This window comes from Cotesia glomerata, linkage group LG7 (assembly GCF_020080835.1).
Source record: "Cotesia glomerata isolate CgM1 linkage group LG7, MPM_Cglom_v2.3, whole genome shotgun sequence".
Taxonomy (NCBI): Eukaryota; Metazoa; Arthropoda; class Insecta; order Hymenoptera; family Braconidae; genus Cotesia; species Cotesia glomerata.
In genome coordinates, this window is record NC_058164.1 from 26373178 (window position 1) to 26392737 (window position 19560).

At 29.3% G+C, this 19560-nt stretch overlaps 1 protein-coding gene and 1 long non-coding RNA gene across 3 annotated transcripts in view; both read right to left on the bottom strand.

Annotated features, from left to right (window-relative positions):
* LOC123268462 (carbonic anhydrase-related protein 10) overlaps positions 1-19560 on the bottom strand; it is a 102783-nt gene that overhangs the window by 79062 nt on the left and 4161 nt on the right. For both annotated transcript variants that reach the window (XM_044733530.1, XM_044733529.1), the window contains exons 7-10: positions 19381-19469; positions 18752-19281; positions 17280-17469; positions 16673-17095 (exon numbers count right to left, since the gene is read on the bottom strand). In XM_044733530.1, the coding sequence (XP_044589465.1) occupies positions 16673-17095; positions 17280-17469; positions 18752-19281; positions 19381-19469 (1232 nt within the window). The remainder of the gene's footprint in view (positions 1-16672; positions 17096-17279; positions 17470-18751; positions 19282-19380; positions 19470-19560) is intronic.
* Positions 3443-5716, bottom strand: LOC123268463. The gene is made up of 3 exons (XR_006510240.1): positions 5365-5716; positions 5212-5259; positions 3443-3949 (listed from the first exon to the last, which is right to left on the bottom strand). It is a non-coding gene; the product is annotated as an uncharacterized LOC123268463 (long non-coding RNA).

Consider the following 19560-nt stretch of genomic DNA (forward strand, 5'->3'; position numbering starts at 1 on the left):
CAGTATTCTTGAAGAATCTCCAAAATTGAATAGATTCCTCAAGGCAATAAAGGCTAGATGGTCATCAGAACTACGCATTGGTTAACCTCACGTCCAAGATGATCTCAATAGTTTGTTCTGTTTGACAATCGACGTAGTTCGCGCGATTTCTCATCCAATGAATTCGTCTGGCTGGCTCCAGTCCAAAAGCTCTTCCGAGAAAGTTTGTTCGTATTCAGGAGCGACAGGAGACAGTGGCAATTCGAGATAGCTCGGACAAATCATCCACCTTATATCTTTAGCATCAGAAAACCACCAAGCCAGTGACCTGGATCTGTCCTCATTTTGGTACCATTATCATCACTATCATAAGTACACTTAACTAATTAACGAATTAGATAAATAATAATCCCAGTCTTTGGATCCTTGGGTTTTAGCAGAACAAAAGCTGAGTTTTAGATATGGAATAATTAATGAGGATAAGGGATGTGTTAGCCATCAGGAGCTGCTACAACTATTTCCCAGAATGTGTTACGTCTCGTATAGAGAGCAGCATCGTCGGTTGTTCCGGCCATAACTCAAAATCCCTCAGGTGTGCTAACCAAGCGTATGCCGGTGGTCAAGGTGGAATGTTACCCAACGAGCGTTCCCACCATCACCATCCCCACGTCCACCGTTATTAAGCTTTCCCCGAATTCATCCAGGTCACACGTGGTGGAATACCACGGGTCATGTGAATATATGGGAATTTATTGGACAACGCTGCGTTTCAACGGCGAATCTCGGGCGCAGTTTGGATTAGTTAAACTTTTCTAAGCCACTTTTTCTAGGTCTATTATTATTTAAAGGCCGAGAGATTATTTAACGTACTCCCAGGCCGTAATCTCTAGTCTTGATGTTACGATCTGGTAGCGGTAAAATAAGATGGTCAAACTAGTCACGGGTCGGCCCCTTATGCCAGATACGTGACTGGAAAAGTTTAGCGACGCTCGAGAAGGTTATTGATTATGAGCTATCGCAACTACTGACAATGTCAAAGCAAAACCAGTGGTTCAATGCCTGATTGCTTGCAATAAAACTCCAAGGGTTATTGTCCAGACAGGTAACCTTGATTTTTGCTACCATTTATACCACAATCTTATCCGAGGATAAAATAAACAAATTTTATGTGTTTTAGCTAATAAAAAGGTATTATAGAGTTGTAGAAATTTATCGTTATTAAGCTCTCTATGGTTTTTACGTAACTTTTACAAGTAACCGATCAAATCCGTAAAAATATTAGAGAGTTAAGAGCGCCGAAATAAAATTTATTTTAAACTTTTTTGGATCGACAATAAAAAAAAAAGAATAAGCGGAATGTAGTTTTGTAAGAAAGCTTTTAAAACAAATTGCTATAAATATATAAGCTCATTTTGATGTTACACTCATCAAGAGCTTTCATTTGAGTACCCACATCAATTTTTCATATATATAATTATATATATGTATATAATATATATATTTTGAAGATATAAGCTCATCTTGATGTTATACTCATCAAGAGCTTTCATTTGAGTACCCACATGCATTTTTGATATATTTTTCATATATACATATATATAATATATATAAATATATGAAAAATTGATGTAGGTACTCAAATGAAAGCTCTCGATGAATGTAAGATCAGGATGAGCTTACATCTTTAAAAATGTCAATAGTTCACAAAATACGAGGTCATTACTTAATTATGTATCTTTTTTATTATTAAATTGCACTGTATTTTCTCAAATATTGACGTTTTTAAAGATATAAGCTCATCTTGATGTTACACTTATCAAGAGCTTTTATTTGAGTACCCACACGCATTTTTCATATATTTTTCATATATACATATATATATATAATATATAAAATATATGAAAAATTAATGTGGGTACTCAAATGAAAGGTCTTGATGAGCATAATATCAGGATGAGCTTATATCTTTAAAAATGTCAATATTTCACAAAATACAAGGTCATTTCTTAATTATGGTTCTTTTTTAATATTAAATTGCACTGTATTTTCTCAAATAATGACGTTTTTAAAGATATAAGCTCATCTTGATGTTACACTCATCAAGAGCTTTCATTTGAGTACCTACACGCATTTTTCATATATTTTTCATATATACATATATATAATATATAAAATATATAAAAAATTGATGTGGGTACTCAAATGAAAGGTCTCGATGAGTGTAACATCGAAATGAGCTTATATATTCAAAAATGTCAATAGTTCCCAAGATACAAGGTCATTTCTTAATTATGTAGATAAAAGTTTCTTAATAATATAGATAGTAAAAATATCTAAAATAATTATTAAAAAATCTTAAAATAAAAATATAAATCATTGAACTTCAATTTTTATTTCCAAACGTAACTTTTAAAAATAACCGATCAAATCCATAAAAATATCAGAGAGTTAAGTTTTAACTTTTTTTCCGGAAAACTTTTTTGGATCGACGATAAAAAACGAAAAGCTATTCCGTAAAAAAAAAAGTTTTTAAAACAAATTGCTATAAAATAGCCAAATTTATTTTTCCCCGATATTTGAAAAAAATAATTATTCTACGTTCGATTTTTTACCTTTAAAAAAATTCTAATTACGTCCCACGACTTATCAAAGTTTAATGACGTCATACAAGGTGTATATTGACATATTGTGACATTTATGAGCTACTTATGACTACAAGACTTATGAAGAGTAATAAAAGTCTTATAACTTATAATAATAATAATAATAATAATAATATAAAAAGTGAGGTTCTTCTCGAGATATCAAGTTAAATTAATAATGAAGTTAATTAAGTTGGTGTTATCCGATGAATCCAACTGATTATTGCCAATGAAAAGAAAAAGTTATGAAATATTCCCCGTTAAAAAACGAACGGATAATAAAATATTAAAGAAAAAAGAATAATGACTTGCCAGAAACTGGAGACTCGAAGAAGAAGAAGAAGAAGAAGAAGAAGAAGAGGAAGAAGGCGGAGTCGTCTTCAGAATGAAAAAATTTTCACCAAAGTTTAAAAGTTTACGTTTTCATCTTTTCACTCACGGGCTTTTCATTCAGCGGCTTTCATCAATTCGAATCATTTCTTGTGTTGGTTTTTTTTTTTCTGAGGAAATAAAAAAAGAGGCAAGTTACGGCGATCGGTAAAAGTACGTTTGATTCCCAATAAACTAGGATGAGGAAAATTCGTAGTTGAGTTAGTAGACGACTTGACGCTAGCCCGAAATGTCTTCAAGGGACTGGGACGGAATAGCTTTGGGTGGAATGAGGGAGCCTCTGTAGCGGGTTAGTCGAGCGAGTTAAAAAAAAATATAATAAAATAGAATGGGGTTACATAGAAAAGCCAGAAGGGGAACTGATGCGAATTGAATCATGGGGGCGTTTTACCGTCGACGTGAGCTGCATTTTAAATTCGTGACAACCTTACCTTATACCTGGTTCTGCTTCTGGTTCTGCTTCTGGTTGTAGTCTTCCTGGATTCCCAGCCAAGTACTGCACAAGTTGGCTCGACTTCTGCTGGTAAATTCACATAACGCTGCTCTACCTGAGACCCAACTTCTTTCTTGTACTCTTTCATCCAACAGCAGATTGCCGTAGGCATCGATTTTTAACCTTGTTCCGCAGACCCTTTCACAATTTACCCGATTGAAAATTTATCAGATGTACTGAAGGTCTCTCTCTTTTTCTACACGTGCTATTTTTCTGCTACAATTTTATACGACGGTTATTTCCATCTTTTATCGGATATCAATTCGACAGAATGAATTTACACGGAGTTTTTTATTCAACTCTTTGAATCAACAGATTATTTTCGGTACTTAAATTAACCTGGGTGAATTGATTCTGTCCATTCTGATGGAGTATGTAAATCTGCAGTCAAATCCGATGATGTGCCGCCGGTGCCAGCTGCCAGAAACTCTATTATGGAATCGACCTAAAATTGTTGAGGTTAGATTGATTAAATAATTATTTGGAATAATATTATTGATACTTAAAAAGAAACTTTTAAATAAAATTATATTGTTGATTTTTAATTATAAAAAATCATTTTTAATTTAGTTTATATCTTCTATTTATAAATATAAATAATGCTGTGAAGCAGGAAAGAATAGGAGTTACGGTAATTATTACGTGAAGCGTTCCACATTCACGTAACAGGATATTGGTAGGAAAGGATTGAGAAATGAATGTGGAGAGGATCATCTTAATGTGAGTTTATAGAAAAAAATTATTAGATAGCTCGGACTGGGATTCGAACCCAGAACCTTCCGAAGACATGTCGGCTACTCTACCATTTGAGCTAGTAACTTACAGTCAGTTAAGTTTACTGGACAGTAAAATAAAAGTCATTAATTCATTAATTATTATCATAAATTATTAAAAAATAACAAAAATTACTAGTTTTTTTAAATAACACATAAAATAAAATGTTTTTACTGAACTACTAAAAAATTAACCGGACTTAGTTAGAATGAATCGTTGAGCTTTCCTTGAGGCGGCGCTGCAATCTCTCAAGATCAGCTGTATAAAAAATTACACATTTTGGTGATCAGTTGTCGCTCAATTACAGTTTATTCTAACGACACTTTTATACAATTATCATTATAATTTCATTTTAATTAGTTAAATATTATTTATAAAAATTAACTCTGACATTCGTTATTTTTTTTAATATTAGCTATTATTCTATATATATATTAAAGTTGAATAACTGAAAAAAATAAATAAAATCAAAACAAATGAAATATAGAATATTAAACTAAAATCTAGTTTTTAAAAATATAAAACATAAAAATATTCTATTGATATGTCCAATAATAATTCTATTCGTAAGCTTTATTGAATTTTATTTTGTTTTACTTTCCGGTAGAACTGACATAACCTTTAAAAGTATCGCTGGTACTAATAAACAGTAAAGTGGCGCCCAAGACTATAGCCCGGTAATTTTTCTTATTAATTTGGCGGTAAATTTAAAAAAAAAAAAAAAAAAAAAAAACATTTTATTTTACTATAATTTTTAATATTAAATTAAAAATAATTTTTCACGCTTATTATTTTTAACCTTCAAAATAAATAGAAAGTTTCTAAATTTTTCATTAAAAAACTTGTAATTATATAAATAAGTTACGTAAAAAATTGCAACTGAAGCCCACCAAACCGGGCAATTGACAGCTATTAATACAAAATGATACTCACAATTGAAACTTGAAAGCTTCGACCTTTTAACAAACTAAGAGCCTGAATCTAATAATTTCTCCGGACTCTGGAAAATGTAAATGAATAAAGGAAAATGTACAACTGTTGAAGTCACATGGTAATTAATATACAAAGCTTGTTCTTAATTCATACCTCCGTACGTCTCTTTATCATGAATTTAATTTGACTTATTAAACTCAGCAGCTGGTCTTACAATATAGATTCTTACTCCGGAAAATGGAGTACAGGAGATAAAACGTCGGAGATTTGGGAGCGTATCTTGGCCAGGGTTTAGGTTCCGCCAAAGTAAAGGCAGTTAGCTTCGTCAGTCGTAAAAAGGGGTTTCCTGATCCCCGGGCAAGAAAGGACTTTGGTCAGCTCTAGGAACTTTTACCGTCAGATGTGCTTCTCAAAGTAAATTCATATGATTTAAGACCCCAAACGCAAACGATAAAAATAATATTAATAAAGAAGAAGCAAAAAAATAAAAAGGAACGGGGCTTACATAACCTGCTCAAGCTCAAGAGCTCGCTTTAAGAAGATCCACGCAAAGTAGTCAAATTTTTATAACTACCTAAAGGTTTGTAAATTCAATCTACGTAGCCTAATAATTAAAAAAAATTAAAAAACAGATTACCGGGATATTTAATTAAATAATTAGGTTTGAAAATTGTAATTTTTACATTTACAAATTCCCGCCAATATTCAAGATTTTTGAAAATCCCGCGGGTTGATATCCTCAATGGCGGCTTCAGATCTAACAGCTGATTGCTCTCTCTTCAGTTTTAAGACTTTTTCGTTGATTATAATTAACTGGTACGGATTTAAACGATTACATTTTGCAGTTTTATAGATTTAAGCAGTATTAAATAGATCCACGAGAAGTAGTCAAATTTTTAAAACTTCCTATAAATTTTTAAATTCAATCTACGTAGCCTAATAATTAAAAAAATTAACAACCAGATTTCTGGGATTTAATCAAATAATTAGGTTTGAAAATTGTAATTTTTACATGAAATGGAGGTTTCACCAGCCGGTATTTGGTTAAGAATTTAATGCAATTAACGATTTTAAAAAAAATTTTATTTCCATTGAATTTGATTGAAAAAATAATAAGCTAAAGATTAAAACAATAAAAAAGTAGCTTTCCGAACGGCTTACGGAGATATTTTATATTTTTTATGAAAAATCACTCGGAACTTGCGTTCTTTAAAGCCTTGTATTTGACTTGGCAACACCGCTTGCTTAGTTACCCAAATCATAAGTCTCCGCGGTTTTTTAAATACTAGATCTTAGTAATTTTAGTTAGACAGTAAACATAAATAAATTTGAAGGTTAGGGACACTCTTTTTGTGTTGTCAAGTGTATACCGGTAATTCAGAGCGCTATATTGTTTTATTAGTCAATTAAATGTTAATAATTATTTAAAGAGTAAATTTATCGAAAATGTTATCAATTAATTTTAAGATAACAAAAGTATTATTTTTTCAGAAATTCTTTACACTAGAAGAGTACTTGGATCTCCTTAATAAAGAAGCAAAAAAATAAAAAGGAACGGGGCTTACATAACCTGTTCAAGCTCAAGAGCTCTCTTTAATCTGGTAATTACACATAAGCAAATATATATTATATTATTATAAAATAATTATTTAGATTAGGTAAATGTCGAGAGCTCTTGAGGCGTTTAATAGCGATTGCACAGTGATAAATACAAGTTTCTTACTTACCCTCCTTTTGTGTACAAACAGACTCGTCGCTGTTAACGCCATTGTTCTCACGGTTCTCCCAACTGCTAAGATCATTTCTCCATCCTCTCATCCTCTCTCTTTCTTTTGCTCTTGTTCCTTCGCCTCCATCTTGAGTGGATGTTACGAGAGCCGGAGAATAGATGCGTGTTGAAATAATACCATGTAAAGTAGATGAGAAAGTAACTCACTAAATTGAAAACGAAGAATGAGCGAATTGAGGAGTAAGGCATTACATTATATTATACTCCGGCAATTTAATCAGCGGAAATTTATCTGTTTCTTATTTTATGCATGTCCAAAGTTATCCGCTTATAGCTTAGACTTCTAGCTCCTAGCTCCCTCTTTGAACTTTCTACGGTACAAACTAAAGGACCTTTACTTATCCAGTTCGTCAGAGATTATCCCAATCCGAGGATTGTCTTGAGCTCTTCTTCTTGATTATTCATTTGTTGCTTCTTTGCTTTCGACAATAGATTGTTACTTCTTAGAGTCTAACAACGGATAATTAATAACTTGTCTTATATTAATAATTAATATTTGAAGAGCTAATTAATATAGGCCAATTGACAAGTTAGGGATCATATTAATGAGTTGCCATGTTGAACTTCAATACCACGTCTATATTAGGACATTGTAATGTCGGATATGACATCTAGGGATCACTGAATATTTTATTATGTCGAATGAGGTTATTCATTAATATCGTGAGAGTGTTATAGTCTTCTGTAACCTCTAATTATTGTTTTATGGCAGTTATTGACGTGCAAAAGCAGCCAATTGATAATTTAAGACAGCTTATAATCTTCTTTGAAGTTTAATTAATCTTAAATGACCTTCAAAAATTTTTTTAAGAAGACTATTGATGTTTTTTAATACTAAATTATTTTTAAAAAATGTTTTATAGTCTTCTTTGAGGTTAAATTAGTGTTTTATCACGTTAAAAAAATGTTTAAGAAGACTATTGATGTTTTTTAATGCAAAATTATTATTAAAAGATCTTCCGTAGTCTTCTTTGAAGTTAAAATAGTGTTTTATGACCTTGAAAATTTTTTTTAAGAAGAATGTTGATGATATAGTCTTCTTTGAAGTTAAATTAATCTTAAATGACCTTTAAAAATTTTTTTAAGAAGACTATTAATGCTTTTTAGGACTAAATAATTATTTAAAAGCGTTTTATAGTCTTCTTTGAAGTTGAATTGGTATTTTATGACCTTGAAAATTTTTTTAAGAAGAATATTGATGACATAATCTTCTTTGAAGTTTAATTTGTTTTAAATTACCTTCAAAAAAATTTTTAAAAAGACTATTGAGGTTTTTTAATACTAAATTATTTTTAAAAAATGTTTTATAGTCTTCTTTGAAGATAAATCAGTGTTTTATGATGTTAAAAAATTTTCTTAAGAAGAATATTGATGATATAGTCTTCTTTGAAGTTAAATTAAACTTTAATGACCTTTAAAAATTTTTTTAAGAAGACTATTAATGTTTTTTAGGACTAAATAATTATTTAAAAAAGGTCTTATAGTCTTCTTTGAAATTAAATTAGTATTTTTTGACCTTAAAAAAATCTTTTAAGAAGACTATTGATGATATAGTCTTCTTTGAAGTTAAATTAGTCTTAAATGACCTCCAAAAAAATTTTTAAGAATACTATTGACGTTTTTTAACACTAAATTATTATTTAAAAATGTCTAATAGTCTTCTTTGAAGTTTAATTAGTGTTTTAAGGTCTTAAAAATTTTTTTTAGAAGACAATTAATAACATAATCTTCTTTGAAGTTAAATTAGTCTTAAATGACCTTCAAAAAAATTTTTTAAGAAGACTATTAATATTTTTAATACTAAATTATTACTAAAAAACGTCTTATAGTCTTCTTTTGAATCAAAATAGTATTTTATGACGTTAAAAAATTTTTTTAAAAAGAATATTGACGACATAGTCTTCTTTAAAGTTAAATTAGTCTTAAATGACCTTCAAAAAAATTTTCAGAAGACTATAAACGTTTTTAAATACTAAATTATTATTATAAAATTTCTTATATTCTTCTTTGAAATTAAATTAGTGTCGTATGACGTTAAAAAAATCTTTTAAGAAGACTATTGATGTTTTTTAATACTAAATGACTATTAAAAAATTTTTTATAGTCTTCTTTGAAGTTAAATTAGTTTTAAAAAACCTTAAAAAATTTTTTTAAGAAGACAATTAATAACATAATCTTCTTTAAAGTTAAATTAGTCTTAAATTACCTTAAAAAAATTTTTTAAAAAGATTATTAATATTTTTTAATACTAAATTATCATCTTAAAGGTCTTATAGTCTTCTTTGAAGTTAAATTAGTGTTTTATTACGTTAAAAAAATTTTTTTTAAGTAAACTAATGATGACATAGTCTCTTTTTAAGTCAAATTAGTCTTAAATGACCTTAAAAAAATTATTTAAAAAGACTATTGATGTTTTTTAATACTAAATTATTTTTAAAAATTTTTTATAGTCTTCTTTAAAATTAAATTAGGATTTTATGACGTTAAAAAATCTTTTTAAGAAGACTATTGATGAATTTATAGCAAATTGTCTTCACAAAATATTTTATAGTCTTCATTAAATATAAATTACTGTCTGAAAAAATCAATTAATATTTTAAAATATTAAATTAAAAATTAAAAACTTCTATTGATCTTTTGAAGTTAAAATTTAATACCTTAAGTCGCCCATTACCATTAAATAAGATCTTCTGAAGATTAAATGATATTTAAAGTCGTCAAACAAATAATAAACGACCTTTTAAAAACGTCCGATTAATAAATTACGCGTTGTAGCGTAAAAGAATGTATTTTAACGATAAATTGGATGCTTTTTGCTACTGTGATGCATGTCAAAGGTTATAAGGAGGGTGAAAGCTCCATCTGGTTTCTTCCCAGGAGACTTTTTACCGTATAGTAGCTAGTGAGTTTTTGTCCAGCTCGTCAGCTTGGATTATCCTCGGATTGTCCGGAGCTCTTACTCTTATTCATTCACTGTTGATTATTCATTCGTAACCTTTTCCAGGTTATTTATATAAATTTAATAAAGGTTGTTCTTCTTCTTTGATGTTCAAAGCTACCGGAGCTGAGAATCCGCGGGTATTAGAATGGATATAGCAAAAAAAAAGGTAAAAAAGGGTAAAAAAGTTAAATAAAATAAAGTTAAAAGTAAGTTGATCACTTCTTTCACAAGAATGCACGTGCTCGACATGAATTTTCTTTTGTTGTTCCCGAGGGAGAATGAGGCACTGTGAATTATCTCGTCAGGAATTCAATGCTCGTTCGCGACTATTTTCTCAAATTCGATCTACCTTTGTTCGGGTACACTTTTATCCGCACCCGGGACAATAAAAACAAATTTTCAGTTAAATAAAATCTTGTTTTAAATAAATAAATAACTAAATAAATAAATAATTAGTTCAATATTAAGCAGCTTAATAATTAAAACAAGCATTAATTTTTTATATTAATGCGCTTACCATTATAATTCTGGAATAATACGGTACTTTTGTTAAATTGCACTGTAATTTCTTAACTATTGACATTTTTAAAAATATAAGCTCATCCTGATGTTACTCTCATCAAGACCTTTCATTTAAGTACCCACATCAATTTTTGATATATTTTTCATATATACATATATATAATATATATATTTTTAAAATATAAGCTCATCTTGATGTTACACTCATCAAGAGCTTTCATTTGAGTACCCACATAAATTTTTTATATATTTTATATATTTATATATATTACATATATGTATATATGAAAAATATATCAAAAATGCATGTGGGTACTCAAATGAAAGGTCTTGAAGAGTATAATATCGGGATAAGCTTATATCTTCAAAAATGTCAATAGATCACGAGATATTTGGTAAATTGCACTGTACTTTCTTAACAATTGACATTTTTAAAGATGTAAGCTCATTCTAATCTTACACTCATCAAGAGCTTTCATTTGAGTACCCACATGAGTTTTTCATATATACATATATATAATATATATAAATATATAAGATATATGAAAAATTTATGTGGATACTTAAATGAAAGATATTGATGAGTATGACATCGGGATGAGCTTATATCTTTAAAAATGTCAATAGTTCACAAGATATTTGTTGTTGCCCTGTACTTTCTTAACAATTGACATTTTTAAAGATATAAACTCATCCTGATGTTACACTCATCAAGAGCTTTCATTTGGGTACTTACATCAATTTTTCATATATTTTATATATTTATATATATGTATATATGAAAAATATATGAAAAATTGATGTAGGTACTCAAGTGAAAGGTCTTGAAAAGTGTAGCATCAGGATGAGCTTATATCTTTAAAAAAGTCAATAGTTCATAAAATACAATGTTATTTATAAATTATGTGTCTTATATATAGTTAAATTGCACTGTAATTTCTTAAATATTGACATTTTTTAAGATATAAGCTCATCCCGATGTTACACTCATTAAGACCTTTCATTTGAGTACCCACATCAATTTTTCATATATTTTATATATTTATATATATATGTATATATGAAAAATATATGAAAAATTGATGTAGGTACTCAAATGAAAGGTCTTGAAAAGTGTAGCATCAGAATGAGCTTATATCTTTAAAAATGTCAATAGTTTATAAGATACAAAGTTACTTTTGAATTATGTGTCTTATATATTGTTAAATTGCACTGTTTTTTCTTAAATATTGACATATTTAAAGATATAAGCTCATCCCGATGATTTACTCATCAAGACCTTTTATTTGAGTACCCACATTAATTTTTCATATATTAATATATATTATATATATGTATATATGAAAAATAGATAAAAATGCATGTGGGTACTCAAATGAAAGGTCTTGAAGAGTGCAACATCGAGATGAGCTTGTATCTTTAAAAATATCAATAGTTCACAAGATACAAGGTCATTTCTTAATTATGTATCTAGAGATAATCTTCGAATGCAGCCTAATTACTTATTACAATAAATTGACACAAAATTTTTCTTATTCTCTTAATAATGTAGATTTTTTTTTCCAAATTGAAAGATTTTTTAAAGCTGCCATGTTTTAATAGATCTCTTGTGAAACTAGTCCCCGTTGTATTGCCGTAAATATTCTGAATTTATTTTGTAATTTTCTTATAAGAAGAAAAAAATAAAGCTTTTATTTTTTTTTTTCTAGTCCTAACACTTGGTCTCGGAAAGTTTTAACCGAGAAATAAAAATAATCAACTAGAGAAAAATGCCGAGGGTTGCATTCCTCGGTGAAGAAATAAGAGTTGATAGTTTGTTTAAAATTTTTATTTTGGGTTATCTTTATTTTATAAAAGTCGAGGCACGATATGAGTAAACTACTCAGTAATCTAAATGTTAAATTATTATATTTATTGAAGGAACAATATTAAAACTTACGGGGTTTTTATAATTCATAATATACACTTTTTTTAAATATTTAATGGATAATTCGTGTGCTTAAAAGGGAGTAAAATAAAGGTGGAGAAATATATTAAGAATAAAATAAAATAAAAGTAAGGGATAGCTGAAAGCAATTACTATAGCCGGCGATCAATTGAGGTCTGGTAGACTATCGAGGGTAAATACTTTGTTTGTTTGGCTGTTAGGACTCTCAACGTTCCGTGCTTCGAAATTGAGATACTCGGAATCGCAGAAAGAAGCACTGGCCTGTACGTGAAAATACAAAATACGGATTGTAATATTACATTTTTTGGGTTATTATTAAGCGCTTTATTTTTTTAAAAATGCCTGCTAAGTTTTTTTTTAAGGCGCCATTTTTACGCTTAAATATTTAAACTTTATTTTAATATTTAAATAAAAATTTTATATATTAATTTAATTTATGTAAAATAATATTTTTTTAATTTAATTATTAAGAAAATATTAAATAAATTTTTTTTTAATAAATATCAATAATTATAAATTTAAACCTCCATTTTGAAAAATTATATAAATTGAGAAAAAAAATTTATTTAAAAAAAAAAATGTTATTTTTAAGACAAAAAATAAAATTTTTATCCAAAATTTTTTTTAACAAAAAAATGTAATTTTTTTGCGTAATAATTATGCGTTTTAATTTTTTTTAAAATGGCTGCTAAGTTTATTTTTTTAAGGCGCCATTTTTACGCTAAAATATTTAAACTTTATTTTAATATTTTATTATTTAAATAAAAATATTGAGAAAAAAAATGGTTATTTTAGAGACAAAAAATTTTTATCCAAAATTTTTTTTTCTAAATCTAGAAAGTTTTTTTTTAACAAAAAAATGTAATTCATTGGCAAAATGATTGATTAAATATATAACAAGCATGAAACTTTATATAATTCTATATTAAAGCGCTCCGCCATTTTTTTTATTAATAAAAACTAACCACCATTTTGTTTAACTATAAAAGCGGTAAAAATTATTGAGAAAATAAGGTTAATATATAAAAATCATGAAACTATATGCAATTCTATACTAAAGCGCTCCAACATTTTGTTTAACAATAAATACTAGCCGCCATTTTGTTTAAAAATAAAAACTAACAGCCATTTTCTTTAAAAATTAATACTAGCTGCAATTTGAAGTGAAAAGCGGTAAAAATTATGGAGATAATAAGGTTAATTTATTATAAGCATGAAACTATATGTAATTCTATACTAAAGCGCTCCGCCATTTTGTTTAACAATAGAAACTAGCCGCCATTTTGTTTAAAAATAAAAACTAGCCGGCATTTTGAGTACCATAAAAGCGGTAAAAAAAATATGGAGAAAATAAGATTAATTACTTGTAAAAAGTTGTCCGGGCTACTTTTCTCCCCGGTTTGGCTTTCAGGATCGGGATTGATGGAGGAACTCGTGGAAGGGTTCGGGTTCTTAAGGAAGGATGGGACCTTAAAAAGAATAACAATAAAATAAGTCTCAAAAAATTTAAAGGTTATATATTTAATCTACGCTTGTAGATAAAGAGTAGATAAAGAGATCAATGAATAAAATCAATAAAACAAAACAGTAAATAAATTTGTCTAGCATAATTAAAAATAAAAAAGATTAAAACTTAATAATCATAAGCAGTCATAGAATAAAAATGATTAGCCCAGTAATCGTTGATGTCGACGTCATACTCGTCCCACATCGAACTGATGGGAACCATTTCGTTCTCTACCTTGACAAAGATCTCCTCTTGCAGGTCTATATTGTCCAGTAGCTTGTTGTCGATCTTCCTGCTATAGGTGTCGTGTATTCGCAAGTCTTCTGACGTCATAGGAACACTTGGAACATAAGGAACCGAGATAGGTGGCGCTGCGTAAGCGTCCATGCAGTAACCGTTGAAATTTTTGGGGTAAGGATCATAACCGCCGAAGATTTTGATGTCTTGCATCTGGCTAGCGGCTTCGAACTCTTGGTACTTTGGTCCGAGGACTTTCATGTCCGCGAAGCTAGGCAATGTCACTTTGGGTCGGGGGGTCACTACTTTTATGTCCTGGGCCATCGAGAGCAGACTTGCGTCACTCAGGTCCTCGTAAGTGTCCATCGAATCCATGCAAGAAGTGTCCACGTTTAAGATCCCGTAATCGTCCCCAATCCGGTTGGACTTTAAGTAGTTCAAAGTTTCAAAGAGCGAGTCGCTTTTGCTCATAAGTGGGAAAGTCGAATGGGAATTAATCGTTGGCTCTAAAAGGTTTGATAGTTCCTGAGAATTTACTGAAAAATTTTCAAGTTTTTAAAATAATTATTCTTTAAAATATAATCACTATTTTAAAGAAAAAATATATTTTATTATTATTATTGCCAAACAAATGGGATTTTTTTAATTAATAAAAGATTTTATATTTATGATATTGCTCATATTTGTAAAATATATAAAAAATTCGTGTGGGTATTCAAATGAAAAATCGAGATAAGTGTAACGCCAAGATGAACTTATAACGTTAAAAATATCATCATTGGACAAAATACAACGTGATTTCTTAATTATTGACATTTTTGAAGATATAAGCTCATTTTGATGTTAAGCTCATCGAGAGCTTTCATTTAAGTACCCACATCAATTTTTTTATATAATTTATATATATATATATATATATAGTATTTAGAAAATATATAAATATATAAAATATATGAAAAATTGATGTGGGTACTCAAATGAAAGGTCTTAATGAGCGTAACTTCGGGGTGAGCTTATATCATTCGAAATATCATTAGTAGACAAAAATACAACGTCATTTCTTAATTATTGACATTTTTTAAGATATAAGCTCATCTTAATGTTACGCTCATCGAGAGCTTTCATTTGAGTACCCACATGCATTTTTATATATTTTTCATATATTTATATATATATAAATATATATAAAATATATGAAAAATTGATGTGGGTACTCAAATGAAAGGTCTTAATGAGTGTAACTTCGGGATGAGCTTATATCATTCAAAATATCATTAGTAGACAAAATACAATATCATTTCTTAATTATTGAAATTTTTTTAGATATAAGCTTATCTTGATGTTACCTTCATCAAGAGCTTTCATTTGAGTATCCACATGGATTTTTGATATATTTTTCATATATACATAGATATATATAATATATATATAAATATATAAAATATATTAAAAATTGATGTGGGTACTCAAATGAAAGGTCTTAATGAGTGTAATGTCGGAGTGAGCTTATATCTTTAAAAATATCAATAGTTTACAAGATACAAGGTTATTTCTTAATTATTGACATTTTTAAAGATACAAGCTCATCCTGATGTTAAGCTCATCGAGAGCTTTAATTTGAATACCCACACGATTTTTTTCATATATTTTATATATATGATATTTCTGATATTTGTGAAATATATAAATATATAAAAAAATTGATGTGGGTACTCAAATGAAAGGTCTCGATGAGTGTAACTCCAAGATGAGCTTATATCGTTAAAAATATCATTAGTAGATAGAATGCATCGAAATTCCTTAATTATTGGCATTTTTTATAACAGTGTCTTAGGGGACACTATTTTATAAAAATTTTTTAAAAATCTATCTCTAATTTTTACTTAAAAATTTGAATTTAAAGTTCAAAAAGGAACTTGAAGAATTTGTCCCTAGGTTTCAAAAGTTTACAATGTTAATTTTAGCTAAAATATTAAAAATAAAAAAAAAAATTATAAATTTAAGTTTCTATCAAAAAGATCTTTAACTTTCGCTCAATCTCTTGTTATATTTTCAAAATTTGAATTTCAAACTCAAAAATAAAGTTATAAAACTTATTTTTAGTTTTCAAAACTTTTAAATACTATTTTTGGCTAAAATTTTGGAAAATTTCAATAAATGATAAGATATTTTTTGTAGGAAATTTTATTGTCTACAAAAAAGATTTTTGTTAATTCTCCTGTATCTCTTATCATAAAAGTAATTAATCTTCAAAGTATGATTATGAATTTTTTAAAGAAGAAATATAATTTATTATTATTATAAATCAATTGGAATTTTTTAATTGATTTTTTGCAGGGACCTAGGGGATGCTATTTTATAATAAATTTTTAAAAAAGTAAAAAAATCGGGCAGGTAGTTTAGGAGTTATAGTCATCAGAAAATTCAGGGTACAACTCAAAGCGCGGCAAAAAAAAAATTTAATTAAGATTTATGAGCTAAGGATTGAAAATACGAAAAATAGATTTAAAGACTTACCATCGTCGTCGGCGTTGATCATAGAAATTCCAGAGTCGAATCCCATTGGCTTGTTACCGAGGATAAAGTCATTTAATTTGTTACCTCCAAAGAAGGCTATCTCGGGAGCGAAGCGCTCATCGAAGCTCTTGGAGTCGAGGATCCTGATGTCCTTGTCGTCGTGAATTTCAATGTCGTCGACGAGCATCGGCTTCTGGGGCGCTCCGGCGTCCAGCACCATTATCTGGTTATCGATAGCGTCGTCGGCAATCTGACCCTGGGACGGGTTCCTGGCGTTGAATATGTTAATAGCCTCGGCCTCGGCGCCATCCAGTATCGTTACGTCGTGCGAATTCTGCTCCATTAGGTCGCGTGCTTCGCTGTTACTCATAACTTCGTACCGGCCGTCCTCGGTCGCTCGGACAAATTGAATTCCCCCTTGAGCTGCAAGTTCAAGCAATTCATTGCAATCATTCATCGAGCTGCTGCGGCTCGCTTGTGAGGACTCTATCAATTCATTCGCTTCCAATTGCAAATTATCCCCGGAAGAAAGTTCATCTGCATGCAATTAGGAGGTAGGAAAGGATTAAGGTTGAGGATTATGGAGTTAAGATTTTTTGAGGCTTACCTGGCTCTTGCTCCGAGTCTGAAGGAGGCTCTACTTTGTAGGTTGAATTTCCTGAGTCGTCGATTATTTGGGTTACCGTTGCTACCACCGGGACTTTTACTTGGACTGACTTGTTTTCCAAGTCTAAGTTTACGGAAGGACTCATCTTGCCGCTTATTCGTAAGTCTTCGGCACTTGCTGGGATCAACATCTGTTAATAAAAATGCATTTTTATATATTTTTCATATACATAATATATATTTTAAGAATATAAGCTCATCCCGATGTTAGTCTTATCAAGAGCTTTCATTTGAGTACCCACATGCATTTTTGATATATTTGTCATATATACATATATATAATATATATAAATATATGAAATATAAAAAAAATCGATGTTGGTACTGAAATTAAAGGTCTTGATGAGTGTAATGTCAAGGTGAGCTTATATCTTTGAAAATGTTAATAGTTCACAAGATATTTGTTAAAATGCCCTGTACTTTCTTAAATATTGACGTTTTTCAAGATATAAGCTCATCCTGATGTGACACTCATCAAGAGCTATCATTTGAGTACCCACATGCATTTTTGATATATTTGTCATATATACATATATATAATATATATAAATATATGAAAAATTGATGTGGGTACTCAAATGAAAGGTCTTGATGAATGTAATGTCAGGATGAGCTTATATCTTTAAAAATGTTAATAATTCACAAGATACTAGTTAAAATGCCCTGTAGTTTCTAAAATATTGACATTTTTAAAGATATAAGCTCATCCCGATGTTACACTCATCAAGATCTTTCATTTGAGTGCCCACATCAATTTTTCATATATTTATATATATTATATATATGTATATATGAAAAATATATCAAAAATGCATGTGAGTACTCAAATAAAAGGTCTCGATAAGTATAATATCAAAATGAGCTTTTATCTTTAAAAATGTCAATATTTCTCAAGATACTAGCTGAAATGCCCTAGACTTTCTTAAATATTGAAGTTTTTAAAGATATATATATATATATATATATAAAATTGATGTGGGTACTCAAATGAAAGGTCTTGATGAATGTAATGTCAAGATGAGCTTATATCTTTAAAAATGTCAATAGTTCACAAGATATTTGTTAAAATGCCCTGTACTTTCTTAAACATTGACATTTTTAAGAATATAAGCTCATCCCGGTGTTACGCTCATCAAGAGCTTTCATTTGGGTACCCACATGCATTTTTGATATATTTTTCATAAATACATATATATGATATATATAAATATATAAAATATATGAAAAATTGATGTGGGTACTCAAATGAAAGGTCTTGATGAGTATAACATCAGGATGAGCTTATATCTTCAAAAATGTCAATATTTCACAAGATACAAGGTAATTTCTTAATAATAGAGATAATTTTTTCCATTTTAAATTCTTACTTAAAAAATTTTTTTATATTTTTTAATAAAAAAAAACTAAACTAACATGATGACTAAGCCCAGCCGGAATGATTTTAACCAACACAGGAATCCCCTTGACAGGTTTGTACAAAGCAAACGGCATCTGTCCCATCAGAATAGTGTTCTCCATGGCCTTGGTCTCTATTTTATCGAGTAAAATATTGTCAATGCCCTCAGTGAGCTTCTTGCCCTTATCATTTTCCGTCAGACTGTCCCCGGTCTCAAGAAAATCGTTGTTATTATCATTATCATTATCATTATCATTAGGAAGTTCAACGATCCGTATGTTCTTCTTGGATTGGGTTACGCGAGATTGGGAAGCCGATGGATTGCGATATTTTATTCCGTGCTTAGCTTCTTCATGTGAGCGCAAAGCGAACCGTTTGGGGAACTCCTTCCCGCAGATCCCGCACGAGTATTGCATTTTTTCGACGTGGGCGTGCGATTTAACTTTATGACAGACTAGATTGGACATCTGGTTGAAGCCCTTGTTACACAGCTCACATTTGTAAGGCCGTTCGTTCGTGTGCGTAAATACGTGATTTCTCAGGTTACCTATTGTAGAAAAAAAAAAATAATACAATAGTAAATAAAATGCAATGAGTAGAGGAATTTTTAAAAAAACACTTGGGATGAAGACTTTTAAATAAATACCTTTTTGATGAAATCCCTTGCCGCAAACATTACACTTGTGCGGTTTATTCTCAGAATGAGTTTTTCTGTGGGATATCAACGTGGAAACCCTGAAATGGTTTTACTTTTATTCGTCAATCCTTAAAAAGTTATTCCTACATTCTACCGAAGGTTAACTTGATTCAAGAATATTATCTTTTT